The 12,141-nt window shown below is 37.7% G+C and overlaps 1 protein-coding gene across 3 annotated transcripts in view; it reads right to left on the reverse strand.

Moving 5' to 3' along the window:
• Nucleotides 1–12,141, reverse strand: part of LOC105995856 (lymphocyte antigen 75) — a 114,870-nt gene that overhangs the window by 27,801 nt on the left and 74,928 nt on the right. Inside the window, exons 32-35 of one of the 3 annotated variants that reach the window (XM_013029746.1) lie at nucleotides 10,532–10,681; nucleotides 7,705–7,827; nucleotides 6,421–6,588; nucleotides 1,959–3,376 (exon numbers count right to left, since the gene is read on the reverse strand). In XM_013029746.1, the coding sequence (XP_012885200.1) occupies nucleotides 3,198–3,376; nucleotides 6,421–6,588; nucleotides 7,705–7,827; nucleotides 10,532–10,681 (620 nt within the window). In that variant the 3' untranslated portion in view covers nucleotides 1,959–3,197. Of the gene's footprint in view, nucleotides 1–1,958; nucleotides 3,377–6,420; nucleotides 6,589–7,704; nucleotides 7,828–10,531; nucleotides 10,703–12,141 lie in introns of those variants that run through there. The other 2 variants (XM_013029737.1, XM_013029755.1) reach the window with 2 other exon arrangements.

A 12,141-nucleotide genomic window follows, 5' to 3' on the forward strand; every position in this document is an offset into this window, starting at 1 on the left:
CGTGGGGCCTGAACTCTAGACCTGGGCCCTGTTCCTCAGCTCTTCAGCTCAAGGCTAGCGCTCTACCACTTGAGCCACAGCACCACTTCCGGTTTTTTTTTTCTTTTTGCTTATGTGGTGCTGAGGAATGGAACCCAGGTCCTCATGCATGCAAGGCAAGCGCTCTACCATTGAGCCACCTTCCCAGCCCCGAGGTTGTTGAACTAATTAATAACAATGAATTCTTTACTTCTCCAAGAGGGTTTTAGGATTAAATGAACCAAAAAAATGAAGGAATGTAGACTTCAGATTTTCTCTAGGAAACTCTTATTAGTGGGGTCAAGACTGAAAAATACTAAAACTACCACAGTTATTTGCAGGAAAGAATTTTCATACCCGGCTGGGAACAGGGAGGGGAAGGAACTGGGGTCGGGGTAAGCAAGTTTGTATTTGTCTGCTATGCCTCACCATTAGGTCTATTTATTTTGCTTTTTTATAAACAGGTTTCTTTTCTTTTTGTCATAGGGTTGAACTCAGGGTCTGGGTGATATCCCTGAGCTCTTTTGCTCAAGGCTAGTGCTTTACCACTTTGAGCCATAGCACTACTTCCAGTTTCCTGGTGGTTAACTGGTGATAAGAGTCTCAGGGACTTTCCTGCCTGGACTGGCTTTGAAAAGCAATCCTAAAGTCTCAGCTTTCTGAGTAGCTAGGATTACAGACATGAGCCACCAGCACCAGCAAGATCAATTTTGTCAGACTGTGTAGGGCTGGGTTAGTGAGGGAAGCCTGGAATGCATCTGTTGCCTTTAGCCCTTCTGAAATATCCGGAACAGGGGAAATGCAGAAGGAAAACCACTAGGGGCAGACAGATGGAATATATTGAGACTTTTCACTCAGAGGGGTTGGGGGTGAGGTGAGATAGGATCTCCTGAGGGGAGCACAAAGAAAGAATGAGAAATAAACAGAACATAGATGAGAACATTGTGTTCTCCCCCACTCCCTCCTTGTCCCTCCCCTGCTCCTCCTCTCCCCACCACCTTACTTGCTGGTGTACTACCACTTAAACTAAAAGCTAGTTAGTTGGAGACTTAATCTCCTGGACTTTTTTTTTTTTTTAACCTAGGATGGCTTCAAACTGAGATCCTTGAATCTCAGCCTCCTGAAAGAGCTACAATTACATGTGTGAACCAAAATTGCTCATCTTGACAGTTTAAAGAAACATGGAGCACAAAGAATCCAAAAAGACTAAAATCAAACACGCAGAGATGTAGGAAAAAATTGTATTTATTCTTTAAAAAATGTTCTCAAAATCTTTAAGGAATGACCTGATTTTATAATATCTGGAAACAATTTTTCATTCTATACACTTAACACAGTAAAGCCAATCTAGAGATGTTTTGTTCAACAACAATCAATACTTCTACTGAAAAGATAAAAGAAAACAACTTTAATATGGAATCAATGCTATGCACAGCTGCACCTTTACATCAAGCTGGCTTAGTTCTTTGAGGAAACTTAATTACAATTATGTAGATCACAGGTCAAAGACAACTAAAATATAAAATAATTTCAATTAAATATTTTAGGGCAATTGTAAAGTATATTAAAAACTGTCTTAGAAAATTATTTACAACTTTATGGTAGTATAAACTCTCTAAACTTCAAATCAATCTATGCATTTAATACAAAAATAAAGTTTAAGTTCAAGAAACCAGACATCCACCTATTGACTGGATGCCATTATTAAGAATATATACTAGGTGAGGGGCTGGGAAGGTGGCTCAGTGGTAGAGCGCTTGCCTTGCATGCGTGAGGCTCTGGGTTCGATTCCTCAGCATTACATAAGCAAAAAGAAGCCAGAGTGGCGCTGTTGCTCAAGTGGTAGAGCGCTAGCCTTGAGCTGAAGAGCTGAGGGACAGCACCCAGGCCCACGACTGGACCCCCCCCCAAAAAAAAAGAATATATACTAGGTGATAAAATTAAAAGTAAAACCATAAAATACAAATTCCAAAAATTTCCTTAGTTATTCAAAATATTTCAATAAAATATTTTTGGGCAATTCTAAACTATATTAAAACCTCTTAGAAAATTATTTAAATTTTATGATACTATAAACTCTAAATTTCAAATAAATCTATAGATTTTATACAAAAATAAAGTACAAATATAAGTTCAACAAACCAGATATGTACCCTGTTGAGTGTACGTCATTATTAAGAATATATTCTAGGTGATAAACTTAAAAGCAAAACTATAAAACAATGTTTCCTTAGTTATTCTAACATTTAAATAGCTTAGTAGTAATTACAGAGTTTCAATGTAAAATTTTCATTTGTACAAAAAGAAGTTACACAGTGCCCTGAACAGACTCCTTTTCAGTTTAGGGCATGTAAAAAAATCAATAAAATAATAAAAATTCTTACAAAAGTTGATGTGCTATGGAAACTGTATAAATTATAAAATTTTCAATTGCTTCTCAAGTTGAGTCCTTTAAAAAGGAAAGTTAAATGTAAACTGGAAAACAAAACCCACTACTATAAGATAATATATTGATCTATTCCATCAAAAATGTTCTCATACTTTGGCAACCATGATAAACTAAATTTTCTTTAAAATACATGGTATTATGCCTAATTAGGAATGCTAAACCATTTTATTTAAATACACATTGTCATGAAATATCTTTGGGCTAACTTAAGAAGGACTTAGCCAAGAGGCATCATATTGCTGTGTAAAAAGTAGGTTGTACTCTTTAGAAACTATGTACTATGTGCTACCAGTGGCTATTATGAAACATTGATAGTAGTTACAGTGGGCTTTTGCCTTGAGTTATGAATTTAGCGTTTGGCCTGGTGCTCTTAAATATTAAAAGGTAGATGTGTGACTTTAATAATATGCCCCTTTTATTTTTCTAAGAAGTTGTGTTAAAATGTCAATAAATATATTTTTACTGTAGATCCAAATCACATTCTTGTAGAGAAAATTCACATTAGTTTGACATATTACCCTACAATGTGAACTTCAATTGTAGCTGAGTCCTCTCTATTCTCTTGAGTGGAATTATAAACATGACATTTAGTGGAGAATTAATTGTGTGTATCAGCATAAGCAACTAAACAACTGACCAGGTACTTGAGGCTTCTACCTTGGAACAGAACAGATACTGACATAAGGAAACTTTTAAGTGGCTCATTTTTCTAACACAGTAGTGCAAGAATTTACTCGTACAAAGAAGGGAGCATGATCTCATCCTCATTTATCCCTTGTTCATACCGCACAGATGAGAAACTTGCCAAATGGAACCGGTTTTTCTGGCACAGGAACCAGATCAGCCCAGTGATGAATGCTAAGATGCTCAACACCACAAACGTGATGACCATTCCTCTATAATCAGGGCCTACAAGGGGAAAAGGAGGACAGGATGCGACAGTGATCATTGCTATTGATCTTATTCTGTAAGCTGAGTGTACCACGGATTCCATGTGCACATCACTGCTTTAACATCAAATTTGGTCTCATAGCAAACACTGAAGTGCTTTCTTCTCAAACTTAAATCTTTATCTTTTCATTCAAATCTCCTTTATTGCCATTGATTAAAAAAAAATTTTTCCCCTAAAATGGCTGTCTAGATAAGATTCATTCTGTCTCCAGTTTTTCTGGATCTTGGTCCCATGGTAGAGATATAACTCAAGGCCTTGCATATGGTAGGCAAGTGCTGTACTACTGAGATAAACCTTCAGCACTTATCTCATGACTTTAAATACTACTTTTTTTTCCAGAGCTGAGGACAAGTCAGGGCCTTGAGCTCACCAGGCAGGTGCTCTTCTGCTGAGCTAAACCCCAGCCCCGACTTTAAATACTCTCCCTATGCTGAACAATTCATCTCTCACATAGTCAGCTGCCTATTAGAAAGCTCCATATGAATATCTCTTCCTTATCCTGATAACTCAGAGGCCAGAAAAGAATTCTTGACTTATATTGCCCTAGCCTTGTTCCCACCTATCCCTAACTCTTGGTTGCTCTCTGTTCTATTTAGCATAGAACTGAAATTGTTTTTTGCTCTTTGGGGGCGAGGCTACCAGGGTTTGAACTCAGAGTCTCAAGCTTGCCAGTTAAGTTTCTAGCCCAGAGCCTTGACCTTTGTTCCCAACCCCTTCAAAGCCTGGCACCTATCTACAATCTAGCTTCCGGCTGAGCTCTCGGCATACTCGGTGTGCTGTGCCCTTCCCCTAACCTCTGCTGGGGTGGCCTTGCAGACCTCAAGCTGACACTCATTTCCATGTCTTCTCTGGTACTCTGATCTACTGTGCCCATGCATCTACTCTTGGCCATACAGTTTATAACTATTTGATTTTTGCTTCTCTTTCAGAATGTGATCTGCTTATCTACTTATCTGTCTCCTCTACTATATTTGTAAGCTTGTGAGACGAGGGGCTTAATTTGTCTTGTTCAGGTGAATCTCAGTAAGTAGAACAGAGCATAGTAATTCAGTGATGGAATAGATGCCAATCATGGCAAATGGAGTTTTATCTCTTAATATTTGTATACTCAAATGGGAAGCTTTATGTCAGATGTTTTAAAATGTTAATGTGAAATTTTAGAGCTTTCTTCAAAAATAAAGTTAATATTTTTATAGTTATTTTATATCTGAATTCACAATAATGTGTAAGTACAAGTTATGAGTTTATTTTTGTCAGTTGTGGAGCTTGAACTCAGGGCCTGGGTGCTATCCCTGAGCTCTTTAGCTCAAGACTAACTCTACCACTTTGAGCCACAGCGCCACTTTGAGTGGTTAATTGGAGATGGGTCTCAGTGGGACTTTTCTGCTCAGGCTGGTTTTGAACAGTGATCCTCAGAACTCAACCTCTTGAGTAGCTAGGATTACAGGTGTGAGCCACTGGTGCCCAGCCACATTATGATTTCTTAAAAAAGATACTCTGAACATTTTAAGTAGTTAAATTTAGTTTTAGATTGTTTTAAAATTAATCATTAATTTTAGGGGATTGCAGCTAGTTAAAAATAGGCATTGCCAGGCGCTGGTGGCTCACGCCTGTAATCCTAGCTACTCAGGAGGCTGAGATCTGAGGATTGCGGTTCAAAGCCAGCCCGGGCAGGAAAGACCATGAGACTCCTATCTCCAATAAACCACCAGAAAACTGGAAGTGGCACTGTAGCTCAAGTGGTAGAGCACTCGCCTTGAGCTGAAGAGCTGAGGGACAGCGCCCAGGCCCAGAGTTCAAGCCCCATGACCGACAAAAAAAAATAAAATAAAATAAAAATAGGCATTTCAGCTTCTATACAGTCAAAATTATAGTATTTTATTCTATAATTTGACTACATAGAAGCTGAAATGAGAATATGAAATATGAATAAAATACATACACCTCGAAGAAATTACCTCCCAATATTATATATGCATGTGTGAAATACCACTGTGAACCACTGTGGCATACACTAGAATGACAAGGATGTAAAACAGGTCCTGTTGAGGGTGTAGATACTACTGGGAGGGAGGAAGGCAAATTGAAAAGGTGAAGGAGGGTGAATATGGTCAAAATATTACATATACATGTGTAAAAGTGGAACAATGAAGCTTGTTGAGATTGGTTTAGGAAGGAGAGGAAGGGTGAGGGAGAAGTGAGTCTAATCAAGATAGTGTATGCATATGTGTAAAAATGAAACTCCTTTGTACATCTAATTAATGTTAACAAAAATAGGGGAAACACTTTAAAAAATCACAAAAAAGATTACTTTATATCTTTGATAGCTTCCTTTTCTAAGGGAGAGAATTATGTAAACTCTGGACTACAATTTTATTGGAGAATTCTAGATATACTATGCCTTTCCTGGTACTTTTTTTTTTTTTTTTTGTCAATCATGGGGCCTGAACTCTGGGCCTGGGCGCTGTCCCTCAGCTCTTCAGCTCAAGGATAATGCTCTTGAGCCACAGCACCACTTCCGGCTTTTTCTGCTTATGTGGTGCTGAGGAATCGAACCCAGGGTCTCATGCACTCAAGGCAAGCACTCTACCACTGAGCCACCTTCCCAGCCCCATCCTGGTACTTACTTTTCAGGGAGAAAAATTTCATGGTTTAATGAATATTTTGGATTTACTTTATAACTATGTCAGAGTCAAGTATAAAATCAGAGCAGATGGATTATCTACTTATTTGGTGACCTGTTTTGCTAAATATTTCCTTAAGAATGGACTCCACTGGTTGGGGATGTGGCTCAGTGGTAGAGTGCTTGCTGCCTAGCATGCATGAAACTCTGGGTTCGATTCCTCAGTACCACATATACAGAAAAGGCCAGAAGTGGCACTGTGGCTCAAGTGGTATAATGCTAGCCTTGAGCAAAAGAAGCTTAGGGACAGTGCCTAGGCCCTGAGTTCGAGCCCCAGGACTGGCAAAAAAAAAAAAAAAGAATGGGCTACACACTTACCCAGAGGAGCTTTGCAGAGGACTCTACTGTAGCCATGTAAACATTCAACTTTTCTCCAACTTTCATTTGAAGCTAATAAAATGCTACATTTCCCATCAACATTTTTACTTTTATTTTCCCATTTGACAAATGTTGCTTCTGTTCCATCTAGCCAACTCCAAGAATGATCTGAAGAAAGACATTAAATAGGACTATGTAGTATACATATGACTATACGTACCATTCCTAAATTACTGGGTTCAAAAGCATCTGGCTCAACTAATTCATTTACTTTGAATATTGCAGTCTTATATGATAATCATTATTTAAAGAAAAACACTTAAAATGAACAAACTTTTGTGTAAGTACTTTAGCTGCACTCATCCCATTTCAGAAGCTCAATCATGAGTGGCTGATACGCACTACCATGGACAGTGCAGAAGGAGGCCATTTTTATCTTTGCATGAAGTTCTATTCAACACTAACATTTTTTGTTTTGATATGTGTGATCTGGTGAGTGTGCATAGTTATGGTGTGAGAGACAGATTTGTAGGGATCAATATCCTCCTTTCCTTAAGAAGATTGACATCATGATAGCTAAGCTGCTGTAAGAAGAAGGGTCCAAGAGGGTTTAAAACACCAGCCCCTTCCAATGTCCATTCTTTATTTTCAGCTGAGGTGGCACCATCTGCTGGTGTATAAACACAAATTCCAGTTCATTTAAATGGCCAACTTTGAATCTATTCACTTTTTGGAAATTACTTAATATTTTACAATTCATGTTTATTTCATTTACTTAAAATTTAACTTTTTGTAAAATGAGAATCAGATTTCTTATTATTCTACCAAATTTATATTCTTAAATGCATTCTATGTCAGTTCCAAGTTCAACTCGGACCTTCTATCTATTATTCTTGAAAAGACATTCCATAAATTCTCTTAAAAATCAATTCTTTACAATTGTGCCAAGCTTAACAAAAACACCATTAAGACTTAATTTTCATTTATGGAAAAATATTATAGGTTCCTTGTTAGACACAGACACAGCTGTAGAAAAAATCCTCTCATGTTGGTCCAAGGATTTTAGGAATATGAGTCTCCAATAATTCCCGTTGACAAGCTAATTTTCTATTTCATTAGGAGCTCTCATCATTACTAAAGTTATTTACATATTTCTTCAATACTTCAGAACCTGCACACCTAGCTTACTGATCAATAAGGAGCATTTGAGTCAGCCAATATTTGATGCTCTTTAGCAAAGCTGATTGGTATTTAGTAAGCAGCACACACAAATGCATCACTTACCACCAGAGTGTTGTAATAATCCAAGCCAAACTCTCATGGTAATATTATTATTTTCCCTCATCAGTCTGCTCACGAATTTATTCTCATTTTCATCCTCTATGGTGACAATAGTGGCAGAATGATCTGTTAGAGGAAAACAAAGTGTACGTAATTAGTTGTGTGTAAACTAGCAACTGTTTTATCCTGAGCTATCCATTGGAGAAAAAAACTTTCATTAGAAAAATAACAAAAAAATCAAGCTTTACATAGAAAGTAAACTGGAATTTGTTATAATTTAAAAGTACTTCCAGAAATAGTTTCCCAGAATAAATATTTTTAAACTGAAAATTTACATAATAGGCATTACATGTCTTCAAAATATTTGTCTGGCAATATTTCTTTTAATCTTGGCATTGTCTAATCAGAGAGACTCTGTGAACTGCTAGTCATAATAATTAGTGCCTATAGCAGTAGAAATACATGGCCTATGGATGTTTCATATTTTTTCTTCAACAATCCTTTTGTATAACTCAATTTTAAACTTGTTTCTGCTAAAAAAGAATTAAAAACCGATAGGTTTGGAATGCTAGAGACCATTAGCCCTCTTTTAATATGACCTTATACATATAGTTAATCATGCTAATTTTAAGTTCTTAAAATAGTATAGAATTTAATGAATGAGTATTTTTGAAGTTGGACAGGAGCCATAAACCAGAGAATCAGGTAAGGGGTAAAAATAAGTAATAATTGGGATTGGGGGGGAGGGGGGAGGCTGGGAAGGGATGTGAAGGGTAAACAAAGGAGGAGGATGCAATGCTTGGTAAGAAATGTACACATTATCCTGCCCATGTAATTGTAACCCCTCTGTACAGTATGTTCACAAATAAAATAAAATTAAATTTAAAAAAATCTCCAAAAAAAAGAAAATAAAATCATTCAGATAAGAAGAAAAACAAAAAAAAAATAAGTAATAATTAGGGCCGGGAATGTGGCTTAGTGGGTAGAGTGCTTGCCTAGCATGCATGAAGCCCTGTGTTCGATTCCTCAGTACCACATAAGCAGAAAAAGCCAGAGTGGTGCTGTGGCTCAAGTGGTAGAATGCTAGACTTGAGCACAGAGAGGCACAGGGACAGTGCCCAGACCCTGAGTTCAAGCCCAGCAATGGCACAAAAAAAGTAATAATTAGATTTGGAAAGATTCTAAATGAAATCCAATAATTCTCCACAACTTCAAATACCTATCTGTATGTGAACTAAAGCATTTCTTTTGTGGTTGAGTATACTTTCAGAGGATGCAAAGGAAGTCTTTGTAGTACACTCCAGTGTATATGTGTTTTCTAAGTTATGTTGTCTTAATATTATACATCCTAGAAGATTATACTGGAAGGAGTAATTACTACCTCACAGAGGAAACTGAGACTCAGGATTTGTTCAGGTTTACATGGCTAGTCAGTTATAGAATCAGAATGTCAATTTTAGTCTTTTTTGTTGTTGTTGTTGGTCATGGGGCTTGAATCCTGGGCCTGGGTGCTGTCCCTCAGCTCTTCAGCTTAAGGCAAGCACTCTACCACTAGAGCCACAGTGCCACTTCTGGTTTTCTGAGTGGTTTATTGGAGATAAGAGTCTCATGGACTTTTCCTGCCCGGGCTAGCTTTGAACCACAATCCTCAGCTCTCAGCCTTATGAGTAGCTAGGATTACAGGCGTGAGCCACTGAGCTCCGGGAAATTTTAATCTTTTTAGTAAGATAGTTTTGAGAGTATATGATTTGTTATTGTTATGTCAATTCATTCATTCCTACCTTTGAAGCAAGTGTTGTTTTCCTTCTCATTGTTCAGATGAGAAAAGAAACATTCCATAACTTCTACTGTGTCACTTAAGATACTAGATGTGGAAGTTCATTTGTTATCTTCACATAGCTGTTTACTTAGTCTTCTTTATTTCTTCTCATTTACTTTTCCTTTCCACTTATTTATTTTTTATTATTATTTTCAAATATTTGTACATATCCATTTATGTGGACAATGCATCCTTATTGGTGTCACCCCTTCCATTATTCTCCCTTTTCTTCACCTACCCTTGCCTCACACGTCTCATCAAGAATCCTAGTTCCATTTTTATGCATCCATGTACTTTTTTTTTTCTTTTGGTTCCATTTCTGAGGCTTGAATGCAGGGCCTGAGTGCTATTCATGTGCTCTCTTTTCATCATGGTTAGTGCTCTATCACTTGAGCTAGAGCTCACTACCTATTTTTTGGTGGTTAATTGGAGATATGAGTCGCATGGATCTTCCTGCCTGGGTTGGCTTCTAACTACAATTCTCAGATCTCAGTCTCCTGAGTAGCTAGAATACAGGAGTGAGCCACAGGCATCCAACTCATGTACTCATGCTTATATTGACAATTTCCCATGACTATTCCAATATTCATTGACCGTTTACATTATAAAATACTTAACCATATCCTTTATGAGAAATGCCATTATAAAACAGTCAATATGCCGGGTGCCCGTGGCTTACTCCTGTAATCCTAGCTACTCAGTAGGCTGAGATCTGAGGATCACAATTCAAAGCCAGCCTGTGCAGGAAAGTCCGTGAGACTCTTATCTCCAATAAATCGCTAGAAAACTGGAAGTGGCGCTGTGGCTCAGTGGTAGAGCATTTGCCTTGAGCTGAAGAGCTGAGGGATAGCATCCAAGCCCAGAGTTCAAGCCCCATGACTGATACACACACACAAAAAAGAAAACAGTCAATACTTTCCCAAATGTAATATTGTTTCCTATTATTTCCTTAAGTAAATGTTCTAAGAATTAAATTACAGATTTAAAAAGAAGAAACAAATTGTAACTCACCAAGTTGTAGACATAACTCTTTGGCCTCTGAAAAACTGTGCAATGCCTGGTCAGCTACATAGCAGTGATCAGCATACTGGATCCACTGTGACCTGTTGTCTTTTGCCTCTGGACATCTTAACGAGTATGTAAGAGGGGATAGTGCTTTAGCTGTGAAAGTGTTAGACACAGCTGTAATAATGAGCAGAAAAATGTGACTGCTTTTCTAAATCTCAGTTAGTATTCCTATTTCCAATGCTTCTGTAGGCAAGAAGCAATTAATTAAATTCACACACCAGAGAAAGTCACACCCACTCTGTAAATACTCATTCTAGTTCGCTTTTTAGGACTATTATCTTTGTAACTTAGATGACAGGAAAACAGTGCTCAGCCCTCTGTGATAGAGCTAGACTTACTATAGTTAGTCTAAAAACAGCCAGAAAGACAGACTTGGAAAAGCAACCTAATAGGAAACAGGCTAATGGGTTTGATATTCCTCTGAAATAAGTAAAATTCTTCCTTTCCTTGGATTCCTTTTTATTTTGATAAGTCTAAGTTTGTATAGACATTTAAAGAACTATTTTAGAACTCACACTGTAAGTAAAAATTTGGAGGGCTGGGAAGGTGGCTCAGTGGTAGAGTGCTTGCCTTGCATGCCTGAGGTCCTGGGTTCGATTCCTCAGCACCACATAAGCAAAAAGAAAAGAAAAATTTGGTAGTTTTATGAAGCACAGCAAAATCTCCCCACAGCTTTTGTCCGGTTTCCCATTTAAGTCAATATTTTGTGCATGTGCCAGTATGAATTTAAGGCCTCGAACTCTCATTCCAGTTGCTCACCTCAGGGCTCACTTGTGGCATGTCTTCAGCTCAACATTTTGCGAGTTGAAGATAGAGTCTTGAAGCCTCTATGTGACTTTAAACCACATTCCTCCAGGTCTCTGCCTCCTAAACTGCTAGGATTACAGGCATAAGCCACCTATACTCAGTAACTATTTGAGGAATTTCAAACTTCAATTGCTTTTCTAAAAAGTTCCATTTATTTTCTTTGCCTAACAATTGAAATCAGTGCTTGATAGCCCTTTACAGGGACAGCTCAGCTTTTGAAAAACATTGCTGAATAAAGTAAAATTTCCCAAGTTCTTTTTTTGTTTGTTTGTTTTTTTGGGTCTGGTAGTGGGGCCTGAACTCTGGGCCTGGGCGCTGTCCCTCAGCAATTCAGCTCAAGGCTAGCACTCTACCACTTGAGCCACAGCGCCACTTCAGGCTTTTTTCTTTTTTTTGCTTCTGTGGTGCTAAGGAATCAAACCCAGGGCCTCAGGCATGCAAGGCAAGCGCTCTACCACTGAGCCACCTTCCCAGCCCCAAATTTCCCAAGTTCTAAAGTAAAATTTACCTTATGGTAGAACAACTGAAAGGCTATGGGAACAAATTTCCTGAAAAAATGCATCATATTTATTTCCATTCACAAAGCATCACTTTTTGTAATTTTAAAATTGTGATTATAAAGGTGATATACACAGGGGTTACAGTTATGTGTCAGATAAAAAGTATATTTCTTTTTGAACAATGTCACCCCTTCCCTTTCTTTCTTTCTTTCTTTCTTTCTTTCTTTCTTTCTTTCTTTCTTTCTT

This window comes from Dipodomys ordii, unplaced genomic scaffold, assembly GCF_000151885.1.
Source record: "Dipodomys ordii isolate 6190 unplaced genomic scaffold, Dord_2.0 Scaffold5, whole genome shotgun sequence".
Taxonomy (NCBI): Eukaryota; Metazoa; Chordata; class Mammalia; order Rodentia; family Heteromyidae; genus Dipodomys; species Dipodomys ordii.